The sequence below is a fragment of the Embiotoca jacksoni genome, unplaced genomic scaffold, assembly GCF_022577435.1.
Source record: "Embiotoca jacksoni isolate LCO1_2020_lvr unplaced genomic scaffold, fEmbJac1.0.p SCAF_8, whole genome shotgun sequence".
Classification (NCBI taxonomy): domain Eukaryota; kingdom Metazoa; phylum Chordata; class Actinopteri; family Embiotocidae; genus Embiotoca; species Embiotoca jacksoni.
The window spans coordinates 3,995,935-4,015,524 of record NW_027185436.1 but is presented as its reverse complement, the minus strand read 5'-3'; the positions used below and the strand labels follow the sequence as shown (position 1 = coordinate 4,015,524).

At 38.6% G+C, this 19,590-nt stretch overlaps 1 protein-coding gene across 2 annotated transcripts; it reads right to left on the bottom strand.

The window, feature by feature from the left end:
- Positions 1-1,699: 1,699 nt before the first annotated feature.
- On the bottom strand, positions 1,700-11,523 carry lhx6b (LIM homeobox 6b). Of its 2 annotated transcripts, none has more exons than XM_069138253.1 (9): positions 11,347-11,523; positions 10,587-10,717; positions 9,850-9,981; positions 9,454-9,575; positions 7,471-7,688; positions 5,736-5,836; positions 5,457-5,552; positions 4,301-4,472; positions 1,700-1,882 (listed from the first exon to the last, which is right to left on the bottom strand). In XM_069138253.1, exons 2-9 carry the CDS (start codon positions 10,587-10,589, stop codon positions 1,800-1,802), a joined length of 927 nt encoding a protein of 308 aa, XP_068994354.1. In that variant the 5' UTR covers positions 10,590-10,717; positions 11,347-11,523; the 3' UTR covers positions 1,700-1,799. The 2 variants fall into 2 exon arrangements, with proteins under 2 accessions (XP_068994354.1, XP_069034671.1); XM_069178570.1 differs by having other exon boundaries at positions 7,471-7,691; positions 11,347-11,521.
- Positions 11,524-19,590: the final 8,067 nt, after the last annotated feature.

The window sequence follows — 19,590 nt, the reverse complement described above, 5'->3', positions numbered from 1 at the left end:
TCAATTCCCTGAGTAAAACCAATAAAGCGCAGAGCACATCACCAGCAACCTAAATCATCTTCAATTTCTCCCTTAAATCCTTTAAAGGAATCAATCTTTTTGGAGGGAAATAAGCACATCCACTTTCCTGATGAGAACTAGAAGATGAAATTGGAGCCATTGTCAATTCTCTCAGTTAAAAGTCAAGCTCAGACAGTTAGCATGGCATAAAGGCCAGAGACAAGAAGCAGCTAGCAAGGCTCCATCTTTAGGTAACAAAGGTGTCTTTAAAGTTTATTAATTAATTAGAGTCAGGGCTGGAAAAGTGCTGATGACTCCTGACTTACAAGAGTTGTTTCCTCATTTACAAACCATTATTTAGCAGAAACTTTAAATGCCACTCATGACTCATATGAAAACTTGGGCCTGATATGTGGAAAATGTCAAGAAGAATTGTCACCAGTAAGTGCACCAGAGTTATTTTCCAACTGTAAACTAAGCACATATCCTGGTCACACAAAAAGCAAAATTTTCCTTATCAAAAGTCTTTGTGTTGATGCTTTTGAACTCTCAAGTCTTCATATTCAGCTGCAGAAATCTTGTGTCAGTAAAGCTTCAGTTTTGGCCCAGCTCTCTGAAACTCTTGAACAGGACTGTGAAAATACACAGGCGTGCCACACTGGGAGAACTTGCTCTATTAAAAAAACCTGGACATTGATCCAGTTTGGAAAATCCAGCTCTAACGATATCCTTTAACTCAAAGTAACCCATTTATTCCTGCCGTCATAGCATCTTAAGTGCTGTCAATCAATGCGACAACTGTAGATAATCTGCGTTAAAAGGGCTCATAAAAGGCAGCAAACTGCCTGTTCGATGGCCACGCTTTGAGTGGAAAAGTCTAGAATCGTTTTCACAGTAAGATTGATCAGGTTTCCTGTTAAGTACAGCATGTAAATTGGAGATGATGTGCAGGTTTCTCGCAGGATATTGCTCTCAATAATAGGTTACAGCAGGTACTTTGGCCCCTGACAGGCGACCTTTGGATTTAGAAAAATAGTCCCCTGATATAAAGTGATTCACATTTTCTTTCTTTTTTTTAGCTCCCTCCCCCACACAAAAACACTCTCCCTTAGGCTCTTTAAAATAGCCAAATCCCATATTATTAAAACACTAAAATCTTCATAACAGATCTGATACATTTTATTAAACCATAGCAGTATTTACAATGTACAATCACTGAATAATTCAATTTCAAGACACATTTAAAAGTGCTTTTTAAAAGTGAAAGTTTTGCTCTGAATAAATAAGAGTTTCCATTTTCTGACAACAATACAACAACAAACAACAGTAAAGCTGCAAATGTGCTCATTGCCAATAGAAAATAATTTGTTTTTTTGAGGTTTTACTGTAAGACTGCTACGACACTCCTCTTTTCTTCTTTTAAAAAGCTCATGTTGCAGCAATTAAAATACCTTCTATGAAATGGAAAACAGAAGGAAACACATCCCGACCTGATGAAATGTTTTGTGCCCCATGAAAAAGGAAAATAAAAGTGGTCTTCTTCTCAGCATCTTAAAAAAGAAAGAAAGAAACAAGACGAAATGAAAAAGTAACTCCTGTGTTAGCCTGAAGGCATCACCACAGTTTAGCTCAGCAGCCTCACAACGAAGAATCCGACTGATTGAAAACAGAAGTCCCGCTGCCGCCTGAGCACTCGACTCCCAAACGGAGCAGACCGCTGACAGGACGTCCCAGGGGATTTTCTTTTTTCTTCACAATATCATCACAGTGGTGATGATGGAAAAAGCAGACGCAGCAGGTCAGCGGCTGATGTGAAGTTGTGGTAAAGACATGGACGGATGGGTCAAGTGGCCCGGGGCAGTGAGGACGGAGAAGGGATGAGCTGCAGAGCGAGGAGAGACAACAGGAGTTTGGAAAGCGATGAGCATGATACTGTAGTTTAATTGAAGACAATGCTACTGATGAGTGATAGAAAACTCCTAAAGCATTACGAGTTAAACCACAGAGATGCAGATTCAAAACTTGTTTAAACTTTAGCCAAGCTATTTATATTTCTAGAGTCCAAAAGAACAAATACAACATTTTTCCTCAAAGGATTTTATAGTCTGTGTAACATGTGACTTAGACTGATGATTCAGAGGAGAAAAACTACTTTATAATACAGCTAATCATTTCCAGTATAGTTTTACTGTCCAAATCACGAAATACTTTCTGATACCTATACAGTGGGAAAAAGTAACAGCTTGTTACTTTTCAAAAATAACAACTTGTCATTTTAAATGGAGAACGAAACAGCACTTGGAAACAAAACTGAGGTTTTACAGTGTTTTCAACAGTCATTTCTGTACAACTTGTAAAAAAAATAATATATACCTGCCATGAGCAAAAAGAAAAACAATCTATTTTTATTGTGCTGTAATCAATCCGGAGAACATTAGCTGGTTGGATATGATGAGGCTGGTGTTAAACCTGTCAAGTCCCACATAAGTGTTTGACAAGTCCCTCATTATACTAAGATTTAAATGTCTCCACTGCTGTCCTCCAGCAACTGCTGAGACTCTTGCTGTTGTTTGGTGACCAAATGTCTTATGGGTTCTTTAATAAATGTAAGTTATATAAAATATTTTTTCAAAAGCCCCTTTCAGTATCTTGCACCCCACCAATTTGCATGGGTACAGAAAAATCACTGTAAAGGTATATGAAACAGACTAAGGTTTTGTTTCACACTTTAAGTGCACTTTATAGGATTTAGAAAAAACTCACATTGGTTATGATTTGTTTTTACTTTTTCCTCAGCTGTCCCTGTTTTCTTTCCTACCTACACCGTATGTATACTACACAAATGTTCAGAACATAGTTAGACCGTATACTTCACACAAACACACATCCCATGTTAGCTTGACATCGTTATTTATGTTGAGAAACAATTTAGATTTTTGAGTTTATTGTACCAAGATTTATAATGCTATTATAGCCTTATTTGTTCAAGTTATATATTTACTAACTAAATGAATGTTTTTACATAGTAACTTTAATATCCCTTTCAACTGAATAACACTATGGCAAGATTTTCAGTTTTATGTTGAACATGATACTGCCACAATTTATTTTTTAGTACATATAATTTAATAAACATTAAGAAGCTATATAGAATTTTACAATGTACAAAGTAATTAATTTATTGTGTGATTAAAACGTTCTGTTGTATTAACAGAAATTTTGAGTGCGATGAAGATCATGTGACAGTTCATTTGCGTCAGGAGCCCTCAATTCTGTAAGGTGACTGTTCTGGACTGAGTTAAATTTTTGTGTGCAAATTGTTTCCAATAAACTTTTAAGCAGAGTGAGCAAGCTGTAATTGTACAGTGTACATTTATGTAGGAACTCATAAAAATATTATTACTGTTTGACTCATACACCTAAATTTTGCCCCAAAATAAAACAAAACTCTGTGACAAGGAAAAAAAACAAAAAATACTGAGAAAGAGCACCAAAGGATCCTTCTCTCACAATCCTTTGCACCAGCCTTCACATTTTCATATTTGCACTTATAATTTTACAGTAAAGCTTCACAGCTGTAACACAACGGTGTGTGTTTTCTGCCCTGTACACCGGACCAAAACACATTTCACGATACATTTTAATAATCATATTGCTAACTTTTATAATTTTTTTATGGTTGAATTTTGATCCTTTTTGGAGACTTTTTTGTACTTATCATTATTACTGTATTTGTTTGTCCTTTAACATAACCCTGTATTTCACTACACATATAGCTGGTGATACAGGAAGTAAAATTAACATTATAAACACACGCAATTGCAAATTTCTTTGAAGTAAAACTATGAATTATAGTAAATAAATATAGCAAAATAAACTTTGATCATCAAAACATAATACATAAGAAAGTATTCAAGTGAAAGTACTTGATGGTGAATAACAGTGACTTCCTGTTCCCTATTATATTATTAAATTACAATCACTGACGTGTATTGTCTAAGTAGCAACTGCAGAAGGTAGTTTAATAAAAAGTGCAATATCTTTTTCAATGTTGAGCAATTTGCATTAAATAGTAGACTAGAATTAGCCCACTTAAGTACCACAAACTTGTACAGAAATGCGTTAATGTACTGTACTTCCACTACTGCAAATTGTATGATAAAACCTTTGAGTCTTGAATTTATATAAAAACAAAGGGAGGTGATTTTAGGGGGTTAAATATTGGGAAATAGATGATTATATAGACTGTAATGGAAGCATTTCAAGCTGAAAAGTAAAGAAGTAAAGAGCTGACACTTACTGTCCAGGTATCCGTGCAGGGCCAGCAGGTGAGGTCGGTCCGGGCTGCTGAACGGTGAGTAGTGGATATCGTCTGGCAGCGACGGCGGCATCCTGGACAGCGGAGCGCTCTGAGAGAAGCTGCTCTGATGCGGCAGCTTTTTGTGTCGTGCACGGCAGTTCTGAAACCAAACCTGGGAAACAGTACAGGTGATGTGAACACGCAGCAGGTGGGGAGGGTAGGCTACAACAACACTAAGCAGACCAATGCCCAGGTTTGACTGTCGATCCTCCCAACAGACCCCATTTGTTCATCAGTTTGTTTATCTGAGCCAGGAGATGGTTCCAGTGGTGCGGGAGGATTTTATCCAACAGCTTTATGGTGTCACTATGTAAAACTCGCCGTACTTGGAAGTACAACAACACTGGTAACTGTTTTTCAAAACGATTTTCATTTGTGTTTGACATGGACTAGATCAGTAGCTACTTAACATCTGAGGGGTCCAAATCTTAGGCATCACACATTATTTGATCATTGATCATTTAAAAAAAAAATCCTCTAAAAATCAAATCAAGCAATTCCAGAAGGAAAACCAGGTCACAGGTAGATAAAGCTTCATTTTAACCGACTACAAGCCATAATAGTGGGAATTACTAGTCTAAATGAGCTTTTAGAGATTATTCCAGCCAATATTTATCCTAAAATAATGAGATCAGTGTTGGCTTTTAAAAAGGCTTTGTATACTATATAAACAGATACAAAGCTGCTGTTTTATAACCACTTAAAAACAAAGCAGTGTCAAATAATTATCACAAGTTAAATGTCTCTACAAACTGTGATCAATTCAACCAATTTCCAGAAGCCTGAAAGGATAAAACAATAAAAGGTATTTTACAAAAAAGAAGATTGTAGAAGTCCAAAATAAATGTAGCTTGGTGGCGCAACAACAGAAAAAATGTGCGATCATGTTAATTATCTCACAACCTCTTTTGTATTCTTGGAATTTTTTTTTTTCAGTATGCTAACTTTACTGCTAAAAATAATGACCAAAAAATGTCAGAGATGAGATTAATTTACGTATGGTATTAAAGTGGGTTTTTTTTTATTATTGTTTTTTGTTTTTTTTACAGTCTAAACTCGTACTATAGCTTTAATGTGATGTTTTTTCATGGCCTACCTGTATGACTCGTCTGCTCAGTCCCGTCATTTCTGCCAGTTTCTGCAGCGTCTGAGCGTCGGGGTTGTTGTCCTGAGCAAACTGAGTCTGCATCACCTGCAAGGACACAAAGCCACACACACATGAAACAACACGCTGACACTGCACTGTGCCTGCACACACACACACACACGCGCACGCGCACGCGCACACGCACGCACACACACACGCACACACACACACACACACACACACACACACACACACACACAGACACACACACGTCAGAGCAGCTTCTACCTGAAGTTGCTCAGCAGTGAACGATGTCCGCGCCCTCTTGGCTGGTTTGGGTTGGCAGTCCTGATCAGAGGGCAGCGCTCCTTCCAGAGTCAGTCCAGTTCCTGAAGGTAAACACCAAAACAACACATCTTTCATTTCTTCATCCACAAATGAAAGTTCACTCATCAGATCGTGAGGTTACACAAAACAACTTAAAAGTAAAAGCAGCTCCACAAAGTCTGTGTCATGAAACTGAAGATTTGTCCAAACAACTCATGTAACATAATGAAAATGTTTCCTTGCCAACAACCACACAGTCCAAAGTATTTACACCATTATGGGTTACATTTTTCTCACTGAAGGCACAGCATGTGACAAATGCAGGAAAACAGATTTCTTTTGAGCTGGAAATCCTGAGTTGTGTGAAATATTCAGAGCTTGAGCAATACTGGATTTTTGGGCCCAATGCTGATTCTGATATTAGGGAGTAAAACAAAAATCTGATAACGATACATGGGCCGATATTCTTTATAAATATAGATCATAATTTTTTTATAAACTTAATTTTTTTGCAATGATCCCTAAAATGTGTTATCAAGCAATTCTGACACTTGTGACAGACACACACACACACACACACACACACACACACACACACACACACACACACACACACACACACACACACACACGCACACAAACAGAACAATTTCTTATTTACCACAACCAACTTTTTCTGCATTATGTTCTTCAAAAACGTTTTTCATATCGCTGTATTTCGGCCAACATACATGCCGATACATCTGCAACAGGACAATATCAGCACATAAAATCATCGAGCTGATATATCAGCCGCGCTCCAGTTTTTTTAATACCTCCCTCCATGTAGCTCATTATCCCTTAACTGTGATTATTTTTGTTAGCGCTCCTCAAACCCTCCCTCTTTCCCAAGTTCAGTTGACCTTTGACCTTACAGATGTTGGAGCAGTTGTTTCTCTGTTCAAACCCTCACATAGTTAACAAACATTAAATGTGGCAATTAAATGTTGAAAATAAGGCACAAGTGTGGAAGTTTATGCCTGATGCATCAATAATGACAAAACATTCCCTCTTTGAATTTGAATATTTCAGTCGTTAAGAGCTGCAACAAAGAGCTGAACTGAGCTCCTACAGAATAAAGGAGAAAGCATCGGAAACTTTAAAGCCACTTCTGTTATTGAGGCTCTGACTACAACTGGACCACCAGACGGGCAAAGCAATACCAGGGGCCCAAAGGCTCCTCGATTTACGCCACATCGTTCGGTTAATATGATCATTCACTGAATTGTACATTTGCACCATTGATGCAGAACATGAACTATGTTGGTGCCTTCCGGTGTTGTAAAGTTTTGTTAAAGAAAAGAGTTATTGATTGTTTAACACATCATGTCTCAGTGTGTCTGACCAACAGTCAAGAATACAGATATGTTGAATTTTCTATAAAACTACAAAACTTTACATTTTAAAATCTGGTATCTGTGAAATGTTTTCCTTTAAAAATGTAAACTAATTGATGAATCCACTTTCTGTCTAAGAGGACTGGAAGATTTCTGGATGTCTGATATTGACATGCACAATGTGGGTCACGGAGAAATCTCTCCTCTCAGAATTTAAACTTGGTACTCCAACCTCATCAGAGATTATTTTTCAGTGTGTGCGTATATGTGTGTGTGTGTGTGTGTGTGTGTGTGTGTGTGTGTGTGTGTGTGTGTGTTACCGTTCTCGGCAGCCCTCCGCAGATTGTCCAGCATGATGTCGTAGTGGCTGCGGCAGAGCACCCTGCCCTCCACCAGGCCGAACTCCTCCCCGGTCGACAGCTGCCTCTTGCAGGAGAAACAAGCGAAGCAGGCCAGGTGGTAGACGCTGCCGCGAGCCCGCCGCACCCAGTCGCTGGCGTATACCTGCCGGCCACACTGGGCGCACTTAGTGCCGAACCTACTGTGAGGAAGAGGGACAGGTGCAGGTGAAGGCTGATGCAGGATACAGAAGTGATGTCCTGATGTCCTAAAGCCTAACAATGTTTGTTTGTGTTTATTTTTGTTTCATTTACACACTGAAAAACAAGGAAAGTTTGAATCAGAACTGTTTGTTTTTCTATCACATCTGTGTTGTTGCTGATTTGATCGGCAGTCAGATATCTTCCCTTCATCTCCAGATTCAACTGAAAAAAGTTCAGCTGCAGTTTTTGAACCAACAGAAGAAAAATAACATATGCTGTCCTTAACTGCGGTATCTTTGATTGATCCATTGTCTCTTTTTTGGGGAAATTACAAATTCCTGTCAATCAATAGTGCATTTAATCATATTCAGAGGTTCACCACATGGTCTGCATGTAGCCTAGAAGGTAAAACCCAGGGCAGAGCAGTAATGGAGGGTAACTTTGTTGAGTGTATCAACATGTGTGCTAGTTGGTGCAGAAAGAAGATAAAAGAAGAAGAAAGTAGATTTTGGACAGTAAATCAGTGAAAAAGTGATCCACCCGACGTTTCTGTTAGTTACTTGATTAAGGAACATGTGAGCTCAACATTACAGTCAGGTTGGCTCTATGAGGAAGAGCAACACAATTATCTACCAATGCTGTTCATGCTGCACATTTAGTGGCACTAATTGTCTCAGATTTACAATCGATCAAAAGATCAAAACCAACTGAAATGCCATTTCAGGCAGCTGGTTGGCCATTGAGCTGTTTCCATTGGAGGCTTGTGCTCATTAGGTCGGAGGAGTGTGAACAAATAGAAACACAGTTTGCGAATTTATTTGAAAAACACAGTTTTTCTAGTAGTTTGATGATTTATTCTGCATTAGAATACAAAAAAACATATTTTTGCAAGCATGACTATGAAGCCAAAATCAAGTTGGGACCAAAGGTCATCTTGGAGAGCAAAACTCAATGAGCTCTAAAAACATCCAGAAATAAATGATGTGTAATAATTCATCAAATGGACAAAATCACATTTCATCCATTAAGTAATCGTTCCACCTCAGTGGATATTTATCATTTTAAATTAAAGACAAAATTTATATAGTCAGTAAAAGCACCCCCTCCTCTATTCAGTTTTCAAAAAATAGTACATGTAACAATATTTAAATTCACATTTAGTCTGCCTGTGTGATTGCTTATTAATATATATATATATATATAAGGAATGTTACTCCTAATATATTGGATCAAAAGCATCAGTTATAGAAAAAAACGAATCATTATCATTATTTTAGATGCACAGACACAGTTTGGTAGAAAAGAAAACCAAAAAATAGGCTATATTATTTTAGTGACGTAAATTGCAATATATTTTTCGGAATAAAGTGCATTGACTGAGTGACTTAAAAAAAAGGATGAATAAAATTTAATTTCAAAATAAATAACCGTTTGATGAAACTTGAATGCTTAATTAATTAATTTCATTTCCGTACGTGACAGAAAGCTCCATTCAAAATATGTTAATTCATTAGTAACTGGGCCTTAGCGTATGTAGGTAGGCCTATATTTATTTTATTTTCAGTGATGGTTCTTATTAAGAGAAAAAAACAACCCAAGTTTCACATTTATTCACATTTAAAACGTCTAAAAAAGTAATAATATGTAATATTCTACTTATTTTTTTTATTTTTTATAGAAACGCTCGCGTTATAAAATAATCAGTCACCGGTTTAATTCTTCTCGAAAACTCCAGTGAGTGCAGACCACCGCGGCGCTTACCTGAAATAATCCATTTTGCAGTAGATTTCTTTGTTTTTAACGTAGCAGCTGTTGTGTTGGCGCAGAGACGTTCTGCACACCGAACACTCCAAACAGCTCAAGTGCCAGTTCAGGTTGTTGACCTGCGGAGATAATAAATACAATCAACCTCAGAGACCAATACACCAACCAATCAGGATGCTTAACAGCGATTTAAAAATTCGAACAATTTCGATTTAGTTTGTTTTCAGTGTATTTGAATAGATGCTTCTAAAATCAGGATAAGAAAAAAAAAATGGAGACATATTTGAAAAGAGAAAATTATGTTTTATTTTCTGGCAAAATGTGCCTAATTTACAGGACGGAGGGCAAATCTGTTAAATATTAGGGTTTTATTTTGTCTCGGTTATTTCTCACCTTGAGAAGGTAGCGGTCGTGGATCTCCATCCCGCAGCTGGCGCACTGGTTCTTGGCCGCCGGAGGAGAGCACAGACAGGCGGCCTCCGACGGGCTGGACTCACCGGACTCCTTCTTCACCTCCGATTTAGACTGTGCCAAAAGAAAATAAATTAAAAAAAAAAAAAAAGCACTTTAATACCATATGTAAATTAATCTCATCACCTCTTTTACATTTTTTTGGTCATTATTTTTAACAGTAAAGTTAGCATACTGAAAAAAAAAAAAATCTTTAGGTATAATATTTAGGTTTTAACCAGAGATGTGCCGCAAATATTAAGATCCAGCCCTGGAAGAACCACTGATATCAAACAAAACAAGAATTGGATTTGATTTCCAATGATTGCTCTCTTTTTTATTCATGCTTTCACCATCAATTTCACAGCACATGTGGTTTATAATTTTTTATAATTAATTTAAATTTGATCACAGATTTTTCTCCGCCTATAACTGTTGCATTATGTGAACCCCAATCCGCCAATGAAAAGTGGGTAAACGGAGATTCGATGGCTTTTACGCTCCATCTCTGATCACAGACACACACACAGCCTGTCGGTAATCTCCTCCTGATTAAACCTGTACTTCCGCCAAATAAAAGTTGTCCCGTTTTGCAAAGAAAAAAAGTTTAGGAAAAGCGACCGAAAGACAAAGAAATGAAAAGGTTGCAAACCAAACTCGTCCTGATGTCTGTGACTCACCATTTTCGGGTCTTGAACGCTGCCTATTTGGAGAGGAGACGGAGCCTGCTCTGCGCATTACGCATCTCTGCCCCAACCCACACTATATCCGGTCCAAAACAACGAATAACAGTTTCTCCTGCATTTAAACCCTGGCAACAAAAGACATTTTGATGCAATTAGAAAAAAAAAAAACTATACATGATCGATCATTCCTCTTGTGCCCAATAGGAGGTTGTATTCAATCAAATGCACGTGAAAGGAAAGGATGGCACTATATCTGCAATTAGCGGTGGATTGAAATGCTTCCCTTGATAAGAGGCAATCCAAGTGTCAATTTCACGTGTCAATCAAAAAAAGAGGCAACCGAGCCACCAAGCTAAGAGAGAGAAAAAAAAAGCGGCGCATCCTAATTTCAATAGCTGTATAATCGAAAATCGAAAAATCTCCAAAGTGAAGAGGCTCAAATGGAGATCGGTCTATTCATAACAGACAATGTGCAGAAACTGCAGCTCATCTTGAGACATAAAGGAGCCTGATTGTCTCTTTCTCATGATGGACCCATTTAAGCACTTGAGGCTCCCCTGGGTGATTACAGCTGCATTCATAAACAGCCAAAAAAATCTGCGTTTGGGTGGCAATCCGGACTCCGTGTTGTCCTTCACTTCTCGAAATTAACAGGAATGCAAGATTATGTTAATTAGCAGCTACGGTATAAATATTGGAGGCAGTGAAATGAAACGAGACAGCCTATAGGAATGTAAAAACATATACTTCATACATAGAAAGCCTCCCAAAAGCAGCGAAAACATCGTCCAGTAAAGGTTTCTCCACAACATCACAGGAAAAATATCCAAATAAATCCGTGGCACATGGTTCTTAAACGGCTCTCCTTCTGATTTTCTGTCCTCAACGCAAAAATAATCCACCTTCATTAACCTTGTGGGGACTGGGGAGTCAAACCGGTGGCCCCAGCGTCCCTCTCAGACACACTCCCAGTTCTGCTCCTCTCCCCGCCTCGACTCGGAGTTTACACCCTCAGACAGGATGTGATGCTGCACGCTGGACCCGCAGACCCGCGGGTTCACCCTCCTCTCTCACAGGACATTTTAGATTTAGAGCATGGATTTTAAAAAAAAAGAAAAAGAAAAAAAAAGATTAATAAATAAGTAAGCAGACACCAATTAACTCTGAACTTCTTTCTCTGGAAATGATGGTTGCAGATTTTAGGCCACTTTATTCAAATCACTTCCTTGTATCAGCGCTGATTGCAGAGTGATGGCGGTAAGACGTGTTAGATGATGGTGGGTGTTGTATACAGTGCTAATTATCCATCATATAGACCTTCTTAACATTCTTAAATGTCTGCAGTCGCTTCCACTTTTCCTTGTGCACTTTCAATGAGCCTGAAAATGTTTGGCTTTCTCACTCTTCAAGTGCCTCATAAATGTTCAGTGGGGCTGAGGTCAGGTGACTGCAGAGGAAAAGTCCATGACAGTCAGCTCTTCTTGGTCTACTCTAGTAGTGCTTCAAAGCTTTGAGGTGTGTTTGGGCTCATTATCTTACTGCAGTATGAATTCTTCAAATAAAGATGCAAACCAGAGGGTGGGGCAGGTCTCTGGAGGATGGAGTGCTGCGTCTTATCGGTCAGGGTGGAGTCGATCCGGTGCAGGTGTCCAACTCCAGAGAAGCAAAACACACCCAGATTTAAACATTCCCAAAACCATGTTTCACTGGGGGTTTGATACACAGTGGTATTATTGTCTCTCCTGTTCGTCTCCCCACACACACCATTTTGTTACTGATAAAAAAAAAAAATCCTACTTGGATTCATCAGTAAACAGCACTTTAAAAAAAAAAAACATCCACTGTTAGTATGTTGTACTCCACCCCAAGTGTTTGGCCTTGTTTCCACTCCTGAGAAGTGGTTTGGAGACCACTTCTCATCTTCGAGACCACTACAGGACTTTTGCTGATTGGACACTTGTGTTCTATATTTAGACAACTCGGATGAAGCTGCTTTTCTATCTCTCAGTGAACAGACCTCAATGTATTGATACTCTGATGGTGTGCTCACTTTCGGTCTGCCTGATCGTGCTTTGGATTCTACGGTGCCAGTATTTTAATGTGCAATGCATGCCTCCTAATAACTTTCAGTCCAGATTACAAAACAGAAAAAAACCCTCTTCTTCTCTTAGTTCGGATGCTATATTTCCCACCGTCAATATTCTGCCTGAGGCACAGCCATATTTATTGCAGCTGAACAATGGCTGCAAGTAAATTTACTTGAACAAGCCTAGAGTGAGTCGATAAAATCACCTGAGTCATCTGATTGCTGCTTCAATGGAAGAATACAACTCAAGGAAATCTGGCTTTTTATACAAAGGACTTAACCTGCTAATCTGCTTCAGTTTGATTCCTCACCTGGAAAAAAAATATAAATATATAAGAAATATAAATTTTTTATTTTACACGTCTGAACTTCACGAGTTTCAGCCCAGTGTTACGACAAAGCGTGCAATACACCCGGCAGTCCACTAGAGGATACTTCATCACTTTCACGTTTTGACTCGCCTCGGCGAGTAAAGCACTCGCGCTTATATGACCTGAGCGGCAAACAACAGTGATGTTGAAGGACATTGGTTTGTGAACGGCCATTTGTAAAGCCTCTAGTTCGGTTAATGGCCGAAGCCGTCTTGCTAGTCCTGAGCGATTTAGAGCCAGAAGTGACCATATTTGGGTGAGCTCGGGGGAGCGAGTGATGGATCTGACTCTATCTGATTGGAAACCTGACAATATTGTCCATAAAACGCCCCCCAAAACACAGCTTTTTGAAGCTTATTTTCTAATTCATGATGGGATTATTTTCAGATGGACCACCCGGAAACTAATAACGAGGAGTGACTTTAGCTAACAACAAATAGCAAATAACTTGTGGAAGGAAATTATTGACTTTGTATTTCCTGAAAGAAGTTGAATGGGAGTCTATGGCGCCAGAGGCTTTTTGGAGCCAGCCTCTAGTGGCCCTCGGTGGTATTGCAGTTTAAGGCACTTCCGCATTGGCCTAATTTTTCAGACCTGGAAGCTACGTCCACTTTTATATGCAGTCTAGCGTCCCTGTGGAAATACTTTTGGGGTTTTCTTGTTTGACCGTGGCCATTTCTACGATGATTTATGTCTCAGTTCACTTATTTCAGTTAAAAGTAAATTCCTTTATGCTGAAATGGCAAAAAGCACAGAATCTTTCTGGTGAGTGAATTTTTAAATGAAAAAAGATCACATTTATCCACTTTAAGTCTGTTTTATCACCCTATCAATAACCTCTTTACACAGAAAGAGAATTGTTTTTTGTTTGTTGTGTGATTTAAGTGAGACTGAAGATGAAACCTTCCATGTTCTATTGGCTTTGCTATAAAGTAAAGTTAATTTCTGATTATATCTCCTGGTTGGAGAATGATAAAAAACCTGACTTTTTTTTTTTAGAAAGAAATGTATTTGCCTTTACACAGCAGAGCTAAACCTAAATTTAGATGATGCAACCATCTGAACTCCAGTTATTGTGGGTTTATACTGTATCAAAGTAAACTGTTTCAGTAATTTAGAGAATTGATATGAAGATTATTTTCTTGTGTATACAAGGTTTCATTCCAAACTGCTGCTGAGAGGGAACAAAATGACCAAAAGTGAAGGTTCCCATGAAATCAATGACTCTTTAATTCTAATTGATCACTTAAAAAACATCTCTATTGGCAGGATTACATTGTCTCAGTCTCTTTGTATTATCAATGTAATGCACTCCAGCCGCTCTGTGCATTACCTGTAATTACCAGAAGGAGCAGGGTCAGCTGGAAGTGGACTGGTCAAAAGGCAGGAGGATTTAAAGGAGGGAACAGTGTTATTTCACCTCCATTACTGCTGCTCTTTGGGTATGATGTGGAGCAACCATTTTGACTGTGTTTTTGACTGGTTTTCACCAGTTTTTGATCAGAACAGAGGGGGTTTGGTTCTTTTACATTAAAAACTATAAGGCCTTTTCAGAGACTGTGGTTGATTCAGGGTAAATTAACTTATCTAAGAATTTTAAAGGACCCTTTCAATTAAAACAAATTATGAGTAGTAAATATTTTCACCTTATGAGGCTTTTGATTGTTAAACACCTCTAAAACTATATTTATATCACTATTTACACCTTGAAGGAAAGCTATAATGCTCATTTACAATTCCTTTTATTTTTTAATGAGTAGAGTACCATTGCATGATCCACAGTTAAACAGGATCCTTTTATAAGCCCCCTCAGTCCTGTCTCTTTAAAGTCCCCCTCCCTTAAAGCCCATTTTCTTCTGATTGTCTAACTTCAAAGGCAGCAGCAGCACCATTGACTGTATAAAAGAGTGGACATAGCTTCCGGGTCTGAAAAATGAGGTCAATGCAGAAGAACCTTCAACTGCAACACAACCGAGTACCGTCAAAGGTTGGCTCCAAAAAGCCTCCTCCTCAATAGACTCCCATTCAAATAGTCTAATAAAATTCTGACAAGTCAATAAAATATCTCCACGAATTATCTCGGTTTTGCTAGTTAAAGTCGCTCCTTATTATTAGTTTTCTTGCGGTCAATCAGAAAATAATCGCATCATTAATTTGATGTTAGGCCGCAAAAAGAGGCCTTTTGGGGGCGTGTCTGTTTGATTGACAGTCCTGTGGCACAGTCAGGTTTCCACTAGGTCGTAGTGTCATCTGGTTACCTAAACAGATTGCGTAAGGTTCACTGCTGCTCTCTACTCACTTGTTCCGGAGCTTGTAACCTTGGTCGCTGATTGTCATTTACTCAGAAATTACATTTTCAACACTTTCCATTATTAATTGTTATCATTTTTTTAAATGGAAATCTTGAGCATAGATAGTTTCATGACAGTAAACATGATGTGTGATGTGATCAAAATCAATAAAGTGGACTTTTAGTGGAGATTTCCTTTTGCCAGCTGCTGTTCAAGAATTAAAGTCAACCCGTATATTAAAGGTTACCCAGAAAAAATGTATTATGTAACAAGTTTTTTACATGTGAGTTCTCATTTTATTTTTCCTGCACCTCACCCCTTCAGAATTTCCTCCTTGTAGGTCTGGCACCATGAAATACACAGCAACCTCTTGACAATGCTAATAACTGAGGATGGGTCACCTATTCCATCCTGTGCAGCTCTGTGGATGTGTGGACGTCACAACGCTGCTGCAAGTCAAACAATAAGCGACCAGGACTACTGCCACAATAAAAACAAGAAGCACATGCTAAAGCTATTACACTCATCCAATGGGTCCCAGAGGGCTGTTTGATGGCTGGTATGTCAACAACGTATGACGTGTGTCGTCCGCTCGCTTTGTAGGGGCAGTGGGGATCACGAGGGCAAAATATTGTTTACAGAGCTGAACGTTGGCAAGCAACCGTCATCAAGGCGGGTCCTTTTGTCATAGCTGAATAACAATGCTTGTGTAACATACCGGCCTTTGCTCACCAAGGTTATGAATTGAAGGATGAAAACTTAAAATCTTTGGTCACTTGGCAGCCGAACAATCGTACGATTTTTTTCTGATCTTTTATTACAACCACCCTCTCTTGCTGTTAGTGCTAACGCAACAAAAATGAATCTTAAAACTGTGGCAGGTAGTTTTCTGTAATATACTAAGGGAACCCACCCCCCTCCCAAAAAAACAAAAAAAAAACACACCAGGATTTACAGCCGCCTTCCTGTAGCTCTCCCTCTTGCCCTCCCTGTCCTAAGGCCTTCGACAAGTATGGGTGTATGCACTTCACAGACACAGCGCACAATAGCTGCCTGCCCACTTGACCTTGGGGAAGCAGCTATTCTCTCCTTTGTCTCTGGATCATTGAGGGGTACCTCGCCTGGTCCGCCTTCAATGATTGGTTGTCAAGATGTCGGCCTACACCTTCTTCTGAGGCCTCACGTCAATCCCGTCCGCAGCCGCTCACCTGGAGGAGGCCGGCGTGGCATCTACATCTGATGACACCTGGTCCTTCCCAGCTGCTCAGAAGTAAGCACATCTGCATTTGTAGAAATGCCAACAGGAACGCCCCTTTCTCTGAAATTATCTTTGCTTGGTCTAAAATTACAATATGCTCAAGGTGATTTTGGACGTTTTGCCAAATTACACAAACAAACAAACAAAAACTAAATTTCAATCAAAATTTAACAACACTGAATTATCGGATGACAGTTGTGGGCTAGTTTTCTGAGGTTGTCCATTAGATATCGAACCCACATGATGGAGACTATATCTTAATTTTTAAACTCTTAATACCTCATAATGTTTCCCATCCAAAAACTTTAACTTCTTACTAGTTGCATATTTGGTCAAAAACCTTATTAGACAGATACACAACATCTGAATAAAAGTTTTCAGGGGCTTTAAGACTTGTTATGACCATTATGACAAAATGTACAGGGAATTAATGTGAGTCCATTTTAGGCTTGTAGCGCATATTTCAAGCGTAAAATGTGATGGATTAAACTCAAATAAAGTTTGTCTGTAATCTGCCCAAAAAAACAAAAGGAAGTGGTCACAGCCATACACAGACCCGGAAAAACCACGTATTTGTCACCTAAAACCAAACTTGTCTTTCTTCTACAGAGCTTCAGATGTACAACCACAGTAAGACAGTTTGTGGCCACTTTAAGATCAGCCGTGGTCTTGAGAAATACAGAAAAAAAAAACATAATTTTAAATGACACGATAACTAATTTGAAAGAGTGAAATGTGGGATGATAATGGTGAAAATGATGTGGAACAACCGCTCAATATTCACACACTCTTTTGCATCTATACATCTGGTCAGTCCATACAGTACACATCCTGGAGAAACATGTATCATCATTTGGTCTGTTTCATCTGTTCTGTTGTTTTTATCCCAGATTTCTTTTATTCGTAAGCTTGTTTAGATGTTTAAACTCAATTTAAAGACAATACAGAGTCACTAATGGCCCTTTGTTACATCTTGCATTACAAGTTCTATTTAACAATGTTTATATGTCTTGTCCTTGTTGTATGAAGAAATATATATATTTTTTGATCACAGGATTACACAGTTACACATGAACAATGTCTTGTGTTATGTAGAAGTCCATTGCCTCTGCTAATGATTTTCACCAACTCTGTTTTCTGTGGGCCTTTTTCTTTTGGGCGAGGTGCAGTCAAAATGCAATGAACATGATTCATACCTCGTTCTTAAAGTGGTTGCACGTTACAGTGAAGCCAGCACAAAGTCACACTACAGGGATGACTGATGCTCTGCTTGGCATGTTGGCTGAAGGAAAATGTTTGGAGAAGGGTGGAGCGGCCCTAAATGCAACACATAAGGTCTTATCTTGTTTCTATAGAACTTCTGACCACTGTAGTCCATGTGAAAACTGTTGCATGTGTGAGATAAGACCTGAGGTCAATCTGTGTGAGAGCAAGGCTTGAAATAGGCTTTGCTGCAGTTGTTGTCAACCTGCTTTTCAAATCGATTGGTAGGGGGACCTTGAGGGTACAGTACTTCTGCAGACCCCATAGTATGTGTGGAAACTTTCTAAACTAAACACAGTTGTCATTCAAATTGACAAATTCATACATTATGATAACTGTGTTAAGGAGAAAGTGAAATAACCAAAAAAATAACTGGTATAGTGATAATCTTTGAAAAAGTTACTTGTTCTTGAAAGTTTAAACTGTTATCTTAAAGTAGATTGACAACAGAAAAAGATTTGTATTAAACAGATGAAACAGCTAAAAGCAATGAATAAGTAGAAGTTAAAAAAAGAGACAACTGAAATTAAGTTATAGCCAAAAAGTTATAAAGAATACTTATCTAAGAGTAATGTAAAAAGTTAAAGATAAAAGTAAACCGTTTAAAAAATACTGAAAGAAATGGAAAAAAACAGCTAAAATAAGGAGCTTAAAGTAAAGAATAAACTATTTAAATCACTAGCAAAAAGCAGGAAATGAATAGCTGTAATAGTTCGCGAAAGTATGAAATAAATAGTTGAAGTAGCTAGCTAAAAGGTAAAAAGCACAAACAAATATCTAAAAGTAGCTGGGAACAATTGCTGAGAGGAAAATGTGTCCGTCAGGTATTTGTGTAAATCCTTCTTTGCGATGAGTGCAAGACAAGAAAAGACTTTCAACAGGGAGTAACTACGAGGATCTGAAGATGTGTAAATAATACAAGAAAAACGAAGACTCTGGCCTGCAGCCAGTGAATGTTTGCCTGTGAGCTTGTTGCAGATCGATTTGATGTTTGAAGACTCACCATCCAACAGAGTCAAATGTTCAACAGGCTGCATACACTCTGAGATCAAACCCATCTACATTACAGTCCTGCAGCCAAGTTTTCAACAAACAAAGGAAATGGCACATTACACCATCCCTCTCTCCGAAAAGTTTCATTGGAGAGAAAAAAAACCCCTCTCCAGTTATTTAACAAATACAAGTTTATTTGAAGTACAGACAAGGAAAAATGAAGGGCTTTTTTCAGGGCTTGCACTCCATATGACAGCAATTTGGGAGTATTGTGTATTTTGGCCCGAGCGTGTGGTCTATGATAGATGACAGGAGAGAAAATCACGAGCCGCTGGCTTGAGCACAGACATGCAAATTGCTTTCAGCTGATTGCCGTATTCTCCTTGATATTTATCAAATGGATTACAGTATGCCTCTTTATTTACAGACAGGAAGCAGCTGATCAATCCCACTACAGGAGGAGGGAGCTGATGTTTTTCGTCTGCCAGGTGAAAGTAGGAACCCCTCCAGTGGCCAGTGAGCACTGTAAAATTAGGAGTATCCTCAAACGCATCTTGTTTTCCAGAGATACAGATGATCCCAAAACCCATACTTCATTTACAAAGAACACGTCTTGCATTGTTAATAAATTAAATTACAAACTACAAGTAGCACGTAAACCTGCACTCATTGACTTTTTGGCCAGCAGAAACCAGCTGTGAACATAACTCTGACATATCAGCTTTTCTATTTACAC